General features: G+C 36.7%; 1 protein-coding gene across 1 annotated transcript in view; it reads right to left on the bottom strand.

Moving 5' to 3' along the window:
• Positions 1-366: 366 nt before the first annotated feature.
• BTG3 (BTG anti-proliferation factor 3) overlaps positions 367-16,765 on the bottom strand; it is a 29,994-nt gene continuing 13,595 nt past the window's right edge. The window contains exon 5 of the mRNA XM_077118749.1: positions 367-1,067. Coding sequence (XP_076974864.1) covers positions 828-1,067 — 240 coding nt within the window. The 3' untranslated portion in view covers positions 367-827. The remainder of the gene's footprint in view (positions 1,068-16,765) is intronic.

Consider the following 16,765-nt stretch of genomic DNA (forward strand, 5'->3'; position numbering starts at 1 on the left):
AGTGATGCAAATGGTAAAAAAAAAGATGAATAAACAACTATATAATGATATTGTGAGCCATTAATTGTGTATCATGTTTGGTATATTTGTATGTTAAGAATGTATACTAAATTTCATCAGTTAACAAAATGTATTATATCTTCAATTAGTTAGCATCAACAAATATTAGATTTTATATTTTTATATATACAGTAGCCTTTGGAGAAAACAGAGCTAAGAAAACGTGAGTTTTTTAAAAGGGAATGTTGAAATTCCAATTTCTGTTTGGATATTTGTATTTTACATATTTAATTAAATATGTTTAAATGAAAACATCCCCTTTCCCTTTCCCCCTTTTTATGCAAATAACAGAAACACACATTGTCATGCCTTAAACTATTTTTTATTTGCAACTACATGATTTCACACAATTCTTTTAAACAATGACATAAAATAGATTTCCTTGTGTATAAATAACTTACATACTCTCCATAAAGTAAATGTGTAAAGGTGCTAGAACAGATCATCCACTCCTACAGTGTTCTGTATCCAACAAAGTTGATGGCACAAAATATAAATACTCAAGTCCAGTATTAAAAACTCAGGCACTTGACTAACTTTAATAAAGATTCTCAAACTATATCAATATATCTAAAGTGCATATATATATATATATATATATATATATATATTTTAAGAAAGATTATTCTCAATAACGTCTCTATAAAAATAAGTTTGATGGTTTGGTCCATCTAACTTTACTACTATGAGTATGAACTTTTCACTTTTAACATATAGTCAGGTTTATGCAACCTCTCTCAACATGACACCAAGAGACTCAAAAGGTGCTAATGAGGCGCTAACACGTGAGGATTAATCCAGTGATTCCGGTCGCAATGCATTCCAGGAGGAGGTACCCATGTCACTGGAATTGGACGATAGGGTTTATTCTTCCTTCCCTGATTTGGATAACCAAATGGAAGAGGAGGAGGGTAGTGGCTATGGTGGCCATTTCCTCGGTACATTCCTGACTTTTTCCTGGGCAAAGGATGCCACATTGGAAGAGGTGGGAATATCAGTTCTGAAACCTGTGGGGAAGAAAACCTTAAGTTTACTCAAAAGAAAAATTAGTCATGTTTTACGTAAATACTAAGTGATCTTCTAGGTTCCTCATAAAATACAAGCAAAATCACTCACTTAAGAGAGTTAAAAACCTTATAAGGTAGCCAATCAATGTTTTCTGAATGAAGAAATAAATTAATATACTCAACCACAGACAAAACCCTCCGACCAGTTCATAAAAGGTAAGGGATTACCTGTTTTCCAACTACAAAGGTTTTCCAACTACAAAAAATAAAAACGAATGAATGGAAGCTTGTAAGGATATACCATGTTCTAGACCAGTGGTGTCTATGCTAAGTAGGAGTCACCAAGGAGATTTTTTTTTTTTTATTAACGGAAAGGAAAAAAAAAAAAGAAATTAACACAACATTTAGAAATCATACCATTCTACATATGCACTCAGTAATTCTTAACATCATCACATAGATGCATGATCATTGTTTCTTAGTACATTTGCATCGGTTTAGAGGAACTAGCAACACAACAGAAAAAGATATAAAATGTTAATATAAAGAAAAGAAATAAAAGTAGTAATAATAGTAAAAAAAAACAACAACAAACAAACCAACAAGCAAACAAAAACAAAAAAAACCCTATAGCTCAGATGCAGCTTCATTCAGTATTTTAACATGATTACTTTACAATTAGGTATTATTGTGCTGTCCATTTTTGAGTTTTTGTATCTAGTCCTGTTGCACAGTCTGTATCCCTTCAGCTTCAATTACCCATTGTCTTACCCTGTTTCTAACTCCTGCTGGTCTCTGTTACCAATGACATATTTCAAGTTTATTCTCGAATGTCCGTTCACATCAGTGGGACCATACAGTATTTGTCCTTTAGTTTTTGGCTGGATTCACTCAGCATAATATTCTCTAGGTCCATCCATGTTATTACATGGTTCATAAGTTATCTTGTCTTAAAGCTGCATAATATTCCATCGTATGTATATACCACAGTTTGTTTAGCCACTCTTCTGTTGATGGAGATTTTGGCTATTTCCATCTCTTTGCAATTGTAAATAACGCTGCTATAAACATTGGTGTGCAAATGTCCGTTTGTGTCTTTGCCCTTAAGTCCTTTGAGTAGATACCTAGCAATGGTATTGCTGGGTCGTATGGCAATTCTATATTCAGCTTTTTGAGGAACCGCCAAACTGCCTTCCACAGTGGTTGCACCATTTGACATTCCCACCAACAGTGGATAAGTGTGCCTCTTTCTCCGCATCCTCTCCAGCACTTGTCATTTTCTGTTTTGTTGATAATGGCCATTCTGGTGGGTGTGAGATGATATCTCATTGTGGTTTTGATTTGCATTACTCTAATGGCCAGGGACATTGAGCATCTCTTCATGTGCCTCTTGGCCATCCGTATTTCTTCTTCTGGTAGGTGTCTGTTTAAGTCTTTTTCCCATTTTGTAATTGGGTTGGCTGTCTTTTTGTTGTTGAGTTGAACAATCTCTTTATAAATTCTGGATATTAGACCTTTATCTGATATGTCGTTTCCAAATATTGTCTCCCATTGTGTAGGCTGTCTTTCTACTTTCTTGATGAAGTTCTTTGATGCACAAAAGTGTTTAATTTTGAGGAGCTCCCATTTATTTATTTCCTTCTTCAGTGTTCTTGCTTTAGGTTTAAGGTCCATAAAACCACCTCCAGTTGTAAGATCCATAAGATATCTCCCAACATTTTCCTCTAACTGTTTTATGGTCTTAGACCTAATGTTTAGATCTTTGATCCATTTTGAGTTAACTTTTGTATAGGGTGTGAGAGATGGGTCTTCTTTCATTCTTTTGCATATGGATATCCAGTTCTCTAGGCACCATTTATTGAAGAGACTGTTCTGTCCCAGGTGAGTTGGCTTGACTGCCTTATCAAAGATCAAATGTCCATAGATGAGAGGGTCTATATCTGAGCACTCTATTCGATTCCATTGGTCGATATATCTATCTTTATGCCAATACCATGCTGTTTTGACCACTGTGGCTTCATAATATGCCTTAAAGTCAGGCAGCGCGAGACCTCCAGCTTCATTTTTTTTCCTCAAGATGTTTTTAGCAATTCGGGGCACCCTGCCCTTCCAGATAAATTTGCTTATTGGTTTTTCTATTTCTGAAAAATAAGTTGTTGGGATTTTGATTGGTATTGCATTGAATCTGTAAATCAATTTAGGTAGGATTGACATCTTAACTATATTTAGTCTTCCAATCCATGAACACGGTATGCCCTTCCATCTATTTAGGTCTTCTGTGATTTCTTTTAAGTTTTTTGTAGTTTTCTTTATATAGTTTTTTTTGTCTCTTTGGTTAAATTTATTCCTAGGTATTTTATTCTTTTAGTTGCGATTGTAAATGGGATTCGTTTCTTGATTTCCGCCTCAGCTTGTTCATTACTAGTGTATAGAAAAGCTACAGATTTTTGAATGTTGATCTTGTAGCCTGCTACTTTACTGTACTCATTTATTAGCTCTAGTAATTTTGTTGTGGATTTTTCTGGGTTTTCTACATATAGTATCATATCGTCTGCAAACAGTGATAGTTTTACTTCTTCCTTTCCAATTTTGATGCCTTGTATTTCTTTTTCTTGCCTAATTGCTCTGGCTAGAACTTCCAACACAATGTTGAATAATAGTGGTGATAGTGGACATCCTTGTCTTGTTCCTGATCTTAGGGGGAAAGTTTTCAATTTTTCCCCATTGAGGATGATATTAGCTGTGGGTTTTTCATATATTCCCTCTATCATTTTAAGGAAGTTCCCTTGTATTCCTATCTTTTGAAATGTTTTCAGCAGGAAAGGATGCTGAATCTTGTCAAATGCCTTCTCTGCATCAATTGAGATGATCATGTGATTTTTCTGCTTTGATTTGTTGATATGGTGTATTACATTAATTGATTTTCTTATGTTGAACCATCCTTGCATACCTGGGATGAATCCTACTTGGTCATGATGTATAATTCTTTTAATGTGTTGTTGGATACGATTTGCTAGAATTTTATTGAGATTTTTGGATCTGTATTCATTAGAGAGATTGGTCTGTAGTTTTCTTTTTTTGTAATATCTTTGCCTGGTTTTGGTATGAGGGTGATGTTGGCTTCATAGAATGAATTAGGTAGTTTTCCCTCCACTTCGATTATGTTGAACAGTTTGAGGAGAGTAGGTACTAATTCTTTCTGGAATGTTTGATAGAATTCACATGTGAAGCCGTCTGGTCCTGGACTTTTCTTTTTAGGGAGCTTTTGAATAACTAATTCAATCTCTTTACTTGTGATTGGTTTGTTGAGGTTGTCTATTTCTTCTTGAGTCAAAGTTGGTTGTTCATGTCTTTCCAGGAACCTGTCCATTTCTTCTAAATTGTTGTATTTATTAGCGTAAAGTTGTTCATAGTATCCTGTTATTACCTCCTTTATTTCTGTGAGGTCAGTAGTTATGTCTCCTCTTTCATTTCTAATCTTATTTATTTGCATCCTCTCTCTTCTTCTTTTTGTCAATCTTGCTAAGGGCCCATCAATCTTGTTGATTTTCTCATAGAACCAACTTCTGGTCTTATTGATTTTCTCTATTGTTTTCATGTTTTCAATTTCATTTATTTCTGCTCTAATCTTTGTTATTTCTTTCCTTTTGCTTGCTTTGGGATTAGTTTGCTGTTCTTTCTCCAGTTCTTCCAAGTGGACAGTTAATTCCTGCATTTTTGCGTTTTCTTCTTTTCTGATAAAGGCATTTAGGGCAATAAATTTCCCTCTTAGCACTGCCTTTGCTGCGTCCCATAAGTTTTGATATGTTGTGTCTTCATTTTCATTTGCCTCTAGGTATTTACTAATTTCTCTTGCAATTTCTTCTTTGACCCACTTGTTGTTTAAGAGTGTGTTGTTGAGCCTCCATGTATTTATGAATTTTCTGGCACTCCGCCTATTATTGATTTCCAACTTCATTCCTTTATGATCCGAGAAAGTGTTGTGTATGATTTCAATATTTTTAAATTTGTTAAGATTTGCTTTGTGACCCAGCATATGGTCTATCTTTGAGAATGATCCATGAGCACTTGAAAAAAAGGTGTATCCTGCTGTTGTGGGATGTAATGTCCTATAAATGTCTGTTAAGTCAAGCTCATTTATAGTAATATTCAGGTTCTCTATTTCTTTATTGATCCTCTGTGTAGATGTTCTGTCCATTGATGAGAGTCGTGAATTGAAGTCTCCAACTATTATGGTATATGTGTCTATTTCCCTTTTCAGTGTTTGCAGTGTATTCCTCACGTATTTTGGGGCATTCTGGTTCGGTGCGTAAATATTTATGATTGTTATGTCTTCTTGCTTAATTGTTCCTTTTAATAGTATATAGTGTCCTTCTTTGTCTCTTTTAACTGTTTTACATTTGAAGTGTAACTTGTTGGATATTAGTATAGCCACTCCTGCTCTTTTCTGGTTGTTATTTGCATGAAATATCTTTTCCCAACCTTTCACTTTCAACCTATATTTATCTTTGGGTCTAAGATGTGTTTCCTGTAGACAGCATATAGAAGGATCCTGTTTTTTAATCCATTCTGCCAGTCTATGTCTTTTAATTGGGGAATTCAGTCCATTGACATTTAGAGTTATTACTGTTTGGATAATATTTTCCTCTACCATTTTGCCTTTTGTATTATATATATCATATCTGACTTTCCTTCTTTCTACACTTTTCTCCACGTCTCTCTCTTCTGTCTTTTTGTATCTGACTCTAGTGCTTCCTTTAGTATTTCTTGCAGAGCTGGTCTCTTGGTCACAAATTCTCTTAGTGACTTTTTGTCTGAGAATGTTTTAATTTCTCCCTCATTTTTGAAGGACAATTTTGCTGGATATAGGAGTCTTGGCTGGCAGTTTTTCTCTTTTAGTAACTTAAATATATCATCCCACTGTCTTCTAGCTTCCATGGTTTCTGCTGAGAAATCTACACATAGTCTTATTGGGTTTCCCTTGTATGTGACGGATTGTTTTTCTCTCGCTGCTTTCAAGATCCTCTCTTTCTCTTTGACCTCTGACATTCTAACTAGTAAGTGTCTTGGGGAACGCCTATTTGTGTCTACTCTCTTTGGGGTGCGCTGCACTTCTTGGATCTGTAATTTTAGGTCTTTCATAAGAGTTGGGAAATTTTCAGTGATAATTTCTTCCATTAATTTTTCTCCTCCTTTTCCCTTCTCTTCTCCTTCTGGGATACCCACTACACGTATATTTGTACGGTTCACATTGTCCTTGAGTTCCCTGATACCTTGTTCAAATTTTTCCATTCTTTTCCGGATAGTTTGTTTCTTTTTGGAATTCAGATGTTTCATCCTCCAAATCACTAATTCTATCTTCTGTTTCTTTAAATGTCGTTGTAGGTATCCATTGTTTTTTCCATCTTTTCTACTTTATCTTTCACTTCCATAAGTTCTGTGATTTGTTTTTTCAGTTTTTCTATTTCTTCTTTATGTTCAGCCCATGTCTTCTTCATGTCCTCCCTCAATTTATCGATTTCGTTTTTGAAGAGGTTTTCCATTTCTGTTCGTATATTCAGCATTAGTTGTTTCAGCTCCTGTATCTCATTTGAACTATTGGTTTCTTCGTTTGACTGGGCCATATGTTCAATTTTCTGAGCGTGATCCGTTATCTTCTGCTGGCGTCTGGGCATTTAGTCAGATTTCCCTGGGTGTTGGATCCCACAGGTTGAAAGATTTTTCTGTGGAATCTCTGGGTTCTGTTTTTCTTATCCTGCCCAGTAGGTGGTGCTCGTGGCACATGTTTGTCTACGGGTTCCACCAGTGAAAGTTGCTGTGGGTCCTTTAACCTGGAAAATTCTCGCCGTAGGGGAGGTTCGGCAGCCGAAGCGTCTTGGAAGAATGCCAGCCGGCCTGGGGTTCCGAATGCGGGGAGGGTCGCCGGCCGCCGCAGCACGGGAGAGCGTCTGGCCGAATTAGCTAGTCGGCCCGGGGCACCAAGTGTGGCGGGAGGGCGCCAGCTGTCGCAGCCCAGGAGAGTGCACTATTCCCAGCCGACGGGGGAGTCACGTGTTTGGAAGGGATCCCCCGGTCACTGTTCTCCGCAGTCTGGGGATTTCCGACCCAACTATCTCAGTTGTTCCGGGGGGCCTCGTGTGGTGGGGGCACCAGCCGCCGCGGCCTAAGGGGACCGCCTGTCCAATTCTACCAGCTGGCCTGGGAAGGTGAAAGGGAGGGACTCCGGTCGCTTGCCGTCCCACCCAGGAAAGCCCGTGCCCCTTGGTGATCTCACCGGAGCTGGTTCTCCCAGATAGTCAGCCGTTCCAGGATGGGGTACGCCGTCCCTTTGATCTCCCTCGTGGCTCCGGGAGCTGCTCTGTATTATTTCCACTCCCCCAGTAGCTGTTCTGGAGGAGGAAAGGTGAGGGCGGCAAGGCTGTAGAGGCTGGTGGTGGAGGAGCCGGTGAAGGCAGGGGAAGAGGGCACCGTGGTGGTTGGAGAGCGGCAGGAGGGGGAGGAGGGGGGAGAAGGAGGGCCGGCGGAGAAAGAGAGGGGAGAAGGAGGGTGGGCGGGTCGGCTGCTGCGGGGCGTGGGCGCCGCGCGGTGGGCCGGCGGAGAAAGAGAGGGGAGAAGGAGGGCGGGCGGGTTGGCTGCTGCGGGGCGTGGGCGCCGCGCGGCGGGCTGGCGGAGAAAGAGAGGGGAGAAGGAGGGCGGGCGGGTCGGCTGCTGCGGGGAGTGGGCCACCAAGGAGATTTTGAATCCAAGATATTCATACACCCAGCCCTGAATCACTGAACAATAATCTCAGTGAAAAACAATCACAGGAGTGGAACCCAGGTGTTTTGATAAAGCTCTCCAGCTGATTCTCCTGTGGCCAGTTTAATAAGTATTTGGGAACAGTCTTAGATTCTTCTATAAATCAGGTGAGCACATTATGTTCCCAGTATTCAAAAGTTCTTACCAGCAGCTGTGGCTCTCTTTAGTTTCAGATTTCTCTGCTCTGCCCTTCTTAGTACACACTGATATATACACATACACATATACACACACACAGATATATATTCTGTACAGAACTGCATTCAAAGGGTACAAAAGTGTATACAGTTGAAGGCAATGGGAAATTACAAAACATATGAAGATGTAGATACAGCCCAGCCTAATGACCAAATTAAAACACTGGAAGAGACACAGACGTTGAAACAACTAATCAAAGATGTTCAGACAACAAATTCAACAGGTTGGCTACTGTCATAAAGGAGATCAAGAAGAAACTAAAAGAGCATAAAGAAGAATTTAAAAGAATAAATAGAAAAATAGCAGATAATAACAGAGATTAAAGATGCTATAGACCAAATAAAAAATATACTAGACAGATACAACAGCAGATCTGAAGAGGCAGAAGAAACAGTAAGCAAACTAGAGGACAACTGATTTTGAACACAGAAAAGAACAAATGGCAAAAAAAAGATGGAAAAAAATGAATTGGACCTCAGAGAAATGAAGAACAAAATGAAGCACACGAATATATGCATCATTGGTATCCCAGAAGAGTTAAGGGCTAGGAAGATTAGTTGAGGAGATAATGGGGGAAAACTTCTCAACCCTTATAAAAGACATAAATATGTAAATCAAAGAAGCAACAAACCCCAAACAGAATAAATCCAAATAGGCCTACTCCAAGACACATACTGACAAGTCTGTCAAATGTTGAAAACAAGCAGAAAATTCTAAAAGTGGCAAGAGAAAAGCAATCTACTACATACAAGGGAAACCACATAAGACTAAGTTTGGACTACTCAACAGGCACCAGGGAGGCGAGAAGGCAAGCAGTATGATATATGTAAGATCCTGAAAAAGAAAGACTTGCAGCCAATAATTCTGTACCCAGAAAACTGTATTTCAAAACTGAGGAAGAGATTAAAATTTTCACAAAAACAAATGCTGAAAGAGTATGTCAACAAGAGACCAGTCCTTCAAGAAATACTAAAGGGAGTTCACAGAATTGAAGAGTACCAGTAAGGGTAACTTAAAGGATAAAAAGAGAAAGAGGAAAAAGAATATAGAGATCTGACAAAGTCCAAAGGATAAGATGGAACTGCCAATAATAACTCTGAATGTTAACGGACTAAACACACCAATTAAAAGATACAGATTGGCAGAATGGATTAAGAAATATGATCCAGCTATATGTTGCTCATAAAAGAATCACCTTAGATCCAAGGATACAAATAGACTGAAAGTGAAAAGATGGAAAAAGATGTTCCACGCAAGCTACAACCAAAAGAAAGCAGGAGTAGCCAGACAAAACAGACTTTAAACGTAAAGACATCATAAGAGATAAAGAAGGACACCACCTATTAATAAAAGCAACAATTCACCAAGAAGAAATAACCATCATGACTATGCTCCCAATTAAGGAGCTCGAAAGTACATGAGGAAAACACTGGCAAAACTGAAGGGAGTGATAGACGTTTCAACAACAGTGGGAGAAGTCAACACACCACTCTTCTTTATAGTCAGAACAACCAGGCAGAGGATCAACAAGGACACAGAGAAGTTAAACAATTTGATACATGAATTAGACCTAACAGACATACACAGATTGTTATACTCCAAAACACTGGGATATACATTCTTCTCTAGTGCTCATGGACTGTTCCCCAGGATACATCATATGCTGGGGCACAAAAAAGGTCTTAAAAGATTGAAATTATTCAAAGCATGTCTCTGATCACACTGGAATGAAGTTGGAAATCAGTAACCACCAAAGAATCACAACTTCCACACATATGTGGAGATTAAATAATACACTCTTAGAAAAACAGTGGGTCAAAGAAGAAATTGTCGGAGAAACCAGCAGCTATCTGGAGACAAATAAAAAGGAGAATATGACATATCAAAACTTATCGATGCAGCAAAGACAGTACTGAGAGAGAAATGCATTACCCTTAATGCCTATATTAAAAAAGAATAAAAATCAAAGACTTAATTGCTCACCTGGAGGAACCAGAGAAAGAACAGCAAACTAACCCCAAAAGCAAACAGAAGAGAAATAACAAAAATCAAAGCTGAATTAAATGAACTGGAGAACAAAAGAACAGTAGAAAGAATTAATAAAACCAAAAGTTGGTTCAGAAAAATCAATAAAATCAATGGACCCCTAGTTAGGCTGACAAAGAAAAAGAGAGAGGATGCAAATAAACAAAATCAGAAATAAGGGGGGTGTCACTATCATGGACCCTGAAGAAAAAAAAAATCATAAAAGGATACTATGAACTATACATCAGCAAATTAGACAACACAGATGAGATGAACAAATTCCTAGATACACACAAACAGGCCACACTGACTCAAGAAATAGAAAATCTAAACAAACTGATTATAAGTAAAGAGATTAGACTCAGTCTTAAAAATTTTTATACAAAGAAAAGCCCAGGGCCAGATGGCTTCAGGGAATTTTATCAAACATTTCAAAAAGAATTAGCACCAATTCTATACAAATTAAAAAAAAAAAAAAGAGCAAAAAGGATTGTTACTTAACTCATTTTATGAAGCTAAACATCACTCTAATATCAAAATCAGATAAAGATGCTATAAGAATGAAAAACTACAGGTCAATCTCCCTTGAATACAGATGCAAAAATTCTCAACAGAATACTAGGAAATTGAATCCAACGGACACATTAATGGAATTATACGTTATGACCAAGTGAGGTTTAAACCAGGAATGCAATGGTGGTTCACCACAAGAAAATTGATGTAATGAGGCACATTCACATAATGAAAGGGAAAAAATCACATGATCACCTTGATAGATGCTGAAAAAGCATTCCACAAAATTCAACATCTTTTCTGATAAAAACACTTCAAAAGGTAGGAATCAAAGGTAACTTCCTCGATATGATAAAGGGCATATATGAAAAACTGAGAGCCAGTATCATGGTGAGAGAGCCAGTATCACTCAATGGTGAGAGACTGAAAGCCTTCCTCCTAAGACTGGGAATGAGATTAGGATGTCCTCTGTCACCACTATTATTCAACATTCTACTAGAAGTTCTAGCAAGAGCAATCAGGCAGGAAAAAGGAATAAAAGGTATACAAATAAAAAAGGAAGTAAAACTTTCATTATTTGCAGATGACAAGATATTATACTTGGAAAATCGTGAAATACAGAATATAGGGGACCCAGAGACACATGGAAGCTAGAGATGGGTAAACGGTTAGCTAACAAGGATGACCTTAAATGTAAGGGAATGGATAAAAGTGAAGTTAGTTCATTAGTGCGCCTATAAATAATATTGCCATATTGAAGGTGAACATTATTGAAAGGGGTTGTATAGAGCCATGTATCCCATCAATTAACAAAATAAATATAAGTAAGCTTTTGTATGAACTACTCCAAAGATATGAATCTTGTACAAAGAGTTTATAATATCAGGGTGTAGGGGGAAAACTACTGTTGCATGCTGTGGGTTATGTTTAACTGGAAGACATCAACAGTACCACAACAATACCAGGGGTAAATAATGAGAGGAGGGGGTGAAGAGAGACAAGAGTTACGAGAAATTTTAATTTTCTGTTTGGTGAGGTTGTGTTTATCAGTTATTTTTCTCTTGAGATCAGTGAAAATGGTCTAAAATTAAAGTGTTGATGGACTATTGACCTTGGACATTATACATGATGTCCAGTGGACAGAGGTGGCTGAAGGATACACTGACTGAGAAACAGAATAGTGAACTGTGTTACATACATATGGTTGAATATTGTGCTGCTATAGAAAGGAACGAAGCCATGAGGCATGCAACGCTGTGAACAAACCTGTAGGGCAATACGTGATGCAAAACAAGCCAGAAACAAAAAGAGTAAATACTACATAGTTTCATTTAGAAAATACTTAAAATAAAATTGGGGCCTAGATTATAAGCTCTTATAGCAGTCACATGTAGTACGGAGTGGTAACTGTTATTTCTAGATTCTCAGAGGCTGTGCTATATGTTAACTTGGTATTTCCTGAAACTTTGTGTACCTGTGTGACACCTAAGACTCAGAGTAGGAGTTCTGCAGCTCTGCCACATACAGCAAATGTTAAAGAAATTGAAACACAGGGAGCTGAGAATGGGAACAAGGTCATGTAATTCTGTATTGCTTAATGTAATGCCTGATACATCCCAGGGTATGCTAAGCAATACTGGCAAAATCCCTTGAGGGATGGGAGAAAAAATATGGAACTATTATATTTTACCACTGGGGAAACCCCTGATACTGTGTCAAGATTAGGGAATTCCAAGTCAATAGGTCAAGCCCTTGATCTTAAGCCTTGCTCCTGTGAAGCTTATTTATAAAGCAGAGAAACTTAGGCTATCTATAGTTATGCCTAATAGTTACTTTCAGAGGACCTCTTTTGTTACTCACACTGGCCTCTCTCTCTCTCTCTAAGGCCAACCCGCAAGTGAAATCATTACCATCCCCTCTATGTGAGACATGACATCCAGGGATGAAAGCCTCCTTGGCAGCATGGGAGATGAACTCCAGGGCTGAGTCTGGCCCTGGCACCATGGGATCAACAATTCCATCCTGACCAAAAGGGGGAAAAGAAGTGTAACAAATAAGGTATCAATGACTGAGAGAGTTCAAATAGAGTCAAGAGGCTATTCTGGAGGTCACTCTTATATAAGCATGCCAAATCCCAACCAAAACTATTCCAGCCAATCCTAAAGAACACATAGGGTAAGATATAAGATTCCACAAAGGTTTCATGCACTGGGGTAACTTTTCAGAAACCTACAACCTTCAGATGGATCCCTGGATCACACAAGTCCTGAAACTTAGAGGGGCCAGCTTCTCCAGAATACCAACTAGTCCCATTCCCCATTCCATATGATTGACAGCCCCTTCCAACATGAAAAAGTTAAAATCAGTATAGCCCAGATATCCCTAAACAGTGGGAGAAAGATCAAAGGTGATGGTGGAGTTATACAGAGAAGGTAGGGTTTAACAAATGAGTATGATTGCTGAATCATTATACTGACATTTCTTTTAGTCTCCAGTATGTTAGAGCAGTTAGAAGTAAAAACCTAAAATTGTGGAATTGTAACTCTGAAATCTATCCTACAATTCTTGCTCTGTGCTTAAATTTGTTGTTTTTTTTTTGTATGTTATTTTTTATCATCGATTGTGATGAGTAAAAAAAAAATCCTTCTAGCCTCAGTGTTCTGGAGCAGATAGAAGGAAAAATTTGAGATGATGGAATATAGCCCATGATGAACTCTGTAACTATTCATTGAAGAGTGTTTTGAAAATTATTGCTTTTTTCTTTCTTTGCTTTGAATATATTTATATTATACAATAAAAAATGTTAAAAAAAAAAAAGCGTATACAATAGTAAGCCTATCCTAACTACCAGTACCCAACTACCCTCTTGAGGGCACTTTTTAACAATTTTTTGTTTTCTTTCAGAGATATTCTATGCATATACCTCTGAATCCTATATATACACTTTTATCCACAATAATGGGGAAATAATGAAGTATTTGTAGTTCAAACTATTAACCGACATACTGCAAACAAGTGGCAAAATGGAGTAATGTCTCACTTCTTTCCATGATGCTAATTGTTTTTTTGCCAGAAAGTAGATAAAATCCTAGAGCTTGCTACCTGCCTCCTAGTTATTCCTCACATCCCACTTGGCAACCACTGTTCTGATTTATCACCAGACTTAGTTTTCTGTTTTTAAACTTCATATAAATGGAATCACCAGCATATATACCTTTCATGTCTGGCTTCTTTCGCTCAACACCTAATGTTTCTGAGGTTCTTCCAGATTGTCCCTATCATTAGCTCTGTTTTATTGCTGAGTAACCAACCTACTGTATGAATATGTCAGAATTTGTTTATCCATTCACCTGTTAATGGACATTTGGGTTGTTACCAGTTTTTTTTACTATTATGAATAAAGCCACTCTAGACATTTTAATACAAGGCTTAGTAGACATATATTTTCACTTCTCTTGGCTAAACAGTTAGAATTGTTGTACAAAAGCTAATGCATACATTAACTCTGTAATCGCCAAACAATTTCTCAAAGGGGGTTGGTACCGTTTTATACTCCCACCAGTAGCTCAGTAATCCTGCTGCTTCACATTCCTGCCAGCATTTGGTGCTATCAGTCTTTTCAATTTTAGCCATTTTTTTTATGCCAGTACCATGTTGTTTTGACCACTGTAGCTTTATAATACACCTTAAAGTCAGGTAATGTGAGGCCTCCAACTTCATTTTTCTTTCTCAGCACATTTTTAGCTATTTGGGGCATGCACCCTGCAGTAAATTCGGTTATTGATTTTTCTATTTCTGAAAAGTAAGCTTTTGGGATTTTAATTGGTATTGCATTGAATCTGTAAATCAATTTAGGTAGAACTGACATCTTAACTATATTTAGTTTTCCAATCCATGAACACGGTATGCCATCCCATTTATTTAGGTCTTCTGTGATTTCTTCTGACAATTTCTTGTAGTTTTCTTTGTATAGGTCTTTGTCTCTTTAGTTAAATTTATTCCTAAATATTTTATTCCTTTGGTTGCCATTGTAAATAGAATTTTTTTCTTGATTTCCCCCTCAGACTGTTCATTACTAGTGTACAGAAACACTACAGATTCCTGAGTGTTGATCTTGTAACTTTAGCCATTTTAGAGGAAGCAGTGTTTCACCGGAAAATTTCATTTCCCTGATGACCAATGAGGTTGAATACATTTTTGTGTGTACTGGTCTTATACACTTATACAATTTCTTTTGTAGAGTGTTTATACACATCTTTTGCTCAATTTTTTAAATTGTTTTTTTTTTTTAAAGAAAATTCTGGAAGCAAGTCTTTTGACAAATAGATGTATTGAGATTAGTGTGTTCCAGTCTACAGCTTGCACATTTATTTTCTTAACGATTTCTCTTAATGAGTAGAGATTTTAAATTTTGGTGAGGTTCAACTTTTCAATTTTTGTACACATGCTAATGCTTTTTGTATCCTCTAGAAGAAATCTCCGCCAATCCCAAGATTATATATTTATATTTCTGTACGTTTTCTTCTAGAAGCTTTAGAGTTTTAGCTTTTATTTCTAGGTCTATGATCCATCTCTAATTTTTGCTATACGGTATTAGTTAGAGGTTGAGGTGTTTTCTTCTTCCCCGTGGTGTTTTAGCACCAGTTTTTGAAGCCTTTCCCTGTTGCACTGTTCTAGCACTTCTGTTTAAAAACAAAGCAAACACACAAAAAACCTTAGTGTATGTATGTGGATCTATTTCTGAACCCTTTACTCTGTTTCACTGATCAATCTGTGCATCTTTAAGTTGTTATCAAAGTGATTTAATTAATACAATAGCTTTATCTAACTAAGTGAGTTCTCCAACTTTGTTCTCCTTTTAAATTTTCAAATCAATCAGTCAATTTCTAGAAAAAGTTTGAGATTTTGATTGATATTGATTTGAATTTATATCAATTTGGGAAGAACTGACATAATTTTGACTTCTTAATTGGTGGAGAACTGTCCATGGAGAAACCTTTGAGAAAATGAACCAGAGAGCATAGGAATTTTTTGTCCTTACTTTGATAGTTCCTCTTAGAGTTCTTGGTAATGTCACGTTTTATATCAAAAAGTGGAAAAGGAAGAAGAGAATAACAAGAGTGTTACTTGCACCAACTTTCTACAAGAATGCTGGTAATAGTAGTGCTTCTGTCATGAAATGATTTGTTAGTAAATAAAATGCCAAGAAAAAATGTTTTTCTTAAAACAGATGAGAAAGACACCCTGATTTCCATACTTTTATGCTTCAATTTTATCCCAATAGTCTTTCAACCTGAAGGGAAAATAAAAGCAGTTTAATTTAAAAATAAAATCTAAAAATTAAGATCAATTTACTTGCAAAATACTAGTAGCCATCAGTCCAATTGCTTTGTTGAATTAACAACAAATATAAAATTCTGAGGTAGAATTTTGAACAAATTCCAGAAAATTTAATAAAAGTAATTTGCAGTATATAATGCTTCACACAGTGGAAAAAAAAAAAAGGTCAAATATTTATGGGAGAGGTTTTTTAAATGATCCTTGAAAAATGAGTATTATGTATAAAGGGAACCTCAGGAAGAATGCACAAAAAACTGTTATGGGTAATGAATGTCTGTGGAAGGGCACAGGACTAGTGGTCAGGAGGAGAGAGACTTCTTACTATTATACTCTTCTACACTATTTGAAGTTTTTTCAAGCAAGTACATACATAATTTTATAACATATAAACTTATGTCCCCAAATATGATAATCTTAAAAATGCAACATTCCTCTCAAACCTAGGAAGGATAATTCAATAACTAAAGAGAAGTAAAATTACACTGAAACAATGTTATTATATAAATGTTGCTGAAAAGGCTAGTGACACTCAAAACTCCAATACTGTACAATACTGACTTCTTACTTGTGAGTTCTAAATTTTCAACTTAACCCAAATCCAACCCTACCATAAACGTGGTATGTTACATTATTATTATTTGGGCTAACGACCAAATTGATAACAATTGTACATTAACAATATATTCAAAATTAGAAAGTACGTGTACAGAATAAGGCTCAACTCAAAAAACCTCATTTAGATGGGCTTTAAAATATATATATTAAATGCTGTTTGGTATGTGGAATACAAATAATAAGTGAATGGATCTGTAAATGCATGCACA

The sequence above is a fragment of the Tamandua tetradactyla genome, chromosome 10 (genome assembly GCF_023851605.1).
Source record: "Tamandua tetradactyla isolate mTamTet1 chromosome 10, mTamTet1.pri, whole genome shotgun sequence".
Classification (NCBI taxonomy): Eukaryota; Metazoa; Chordata; class Mammalia; order Pilosa; family Myrmecophagidae; genus Tamandua; species Tamandua tetradactyla.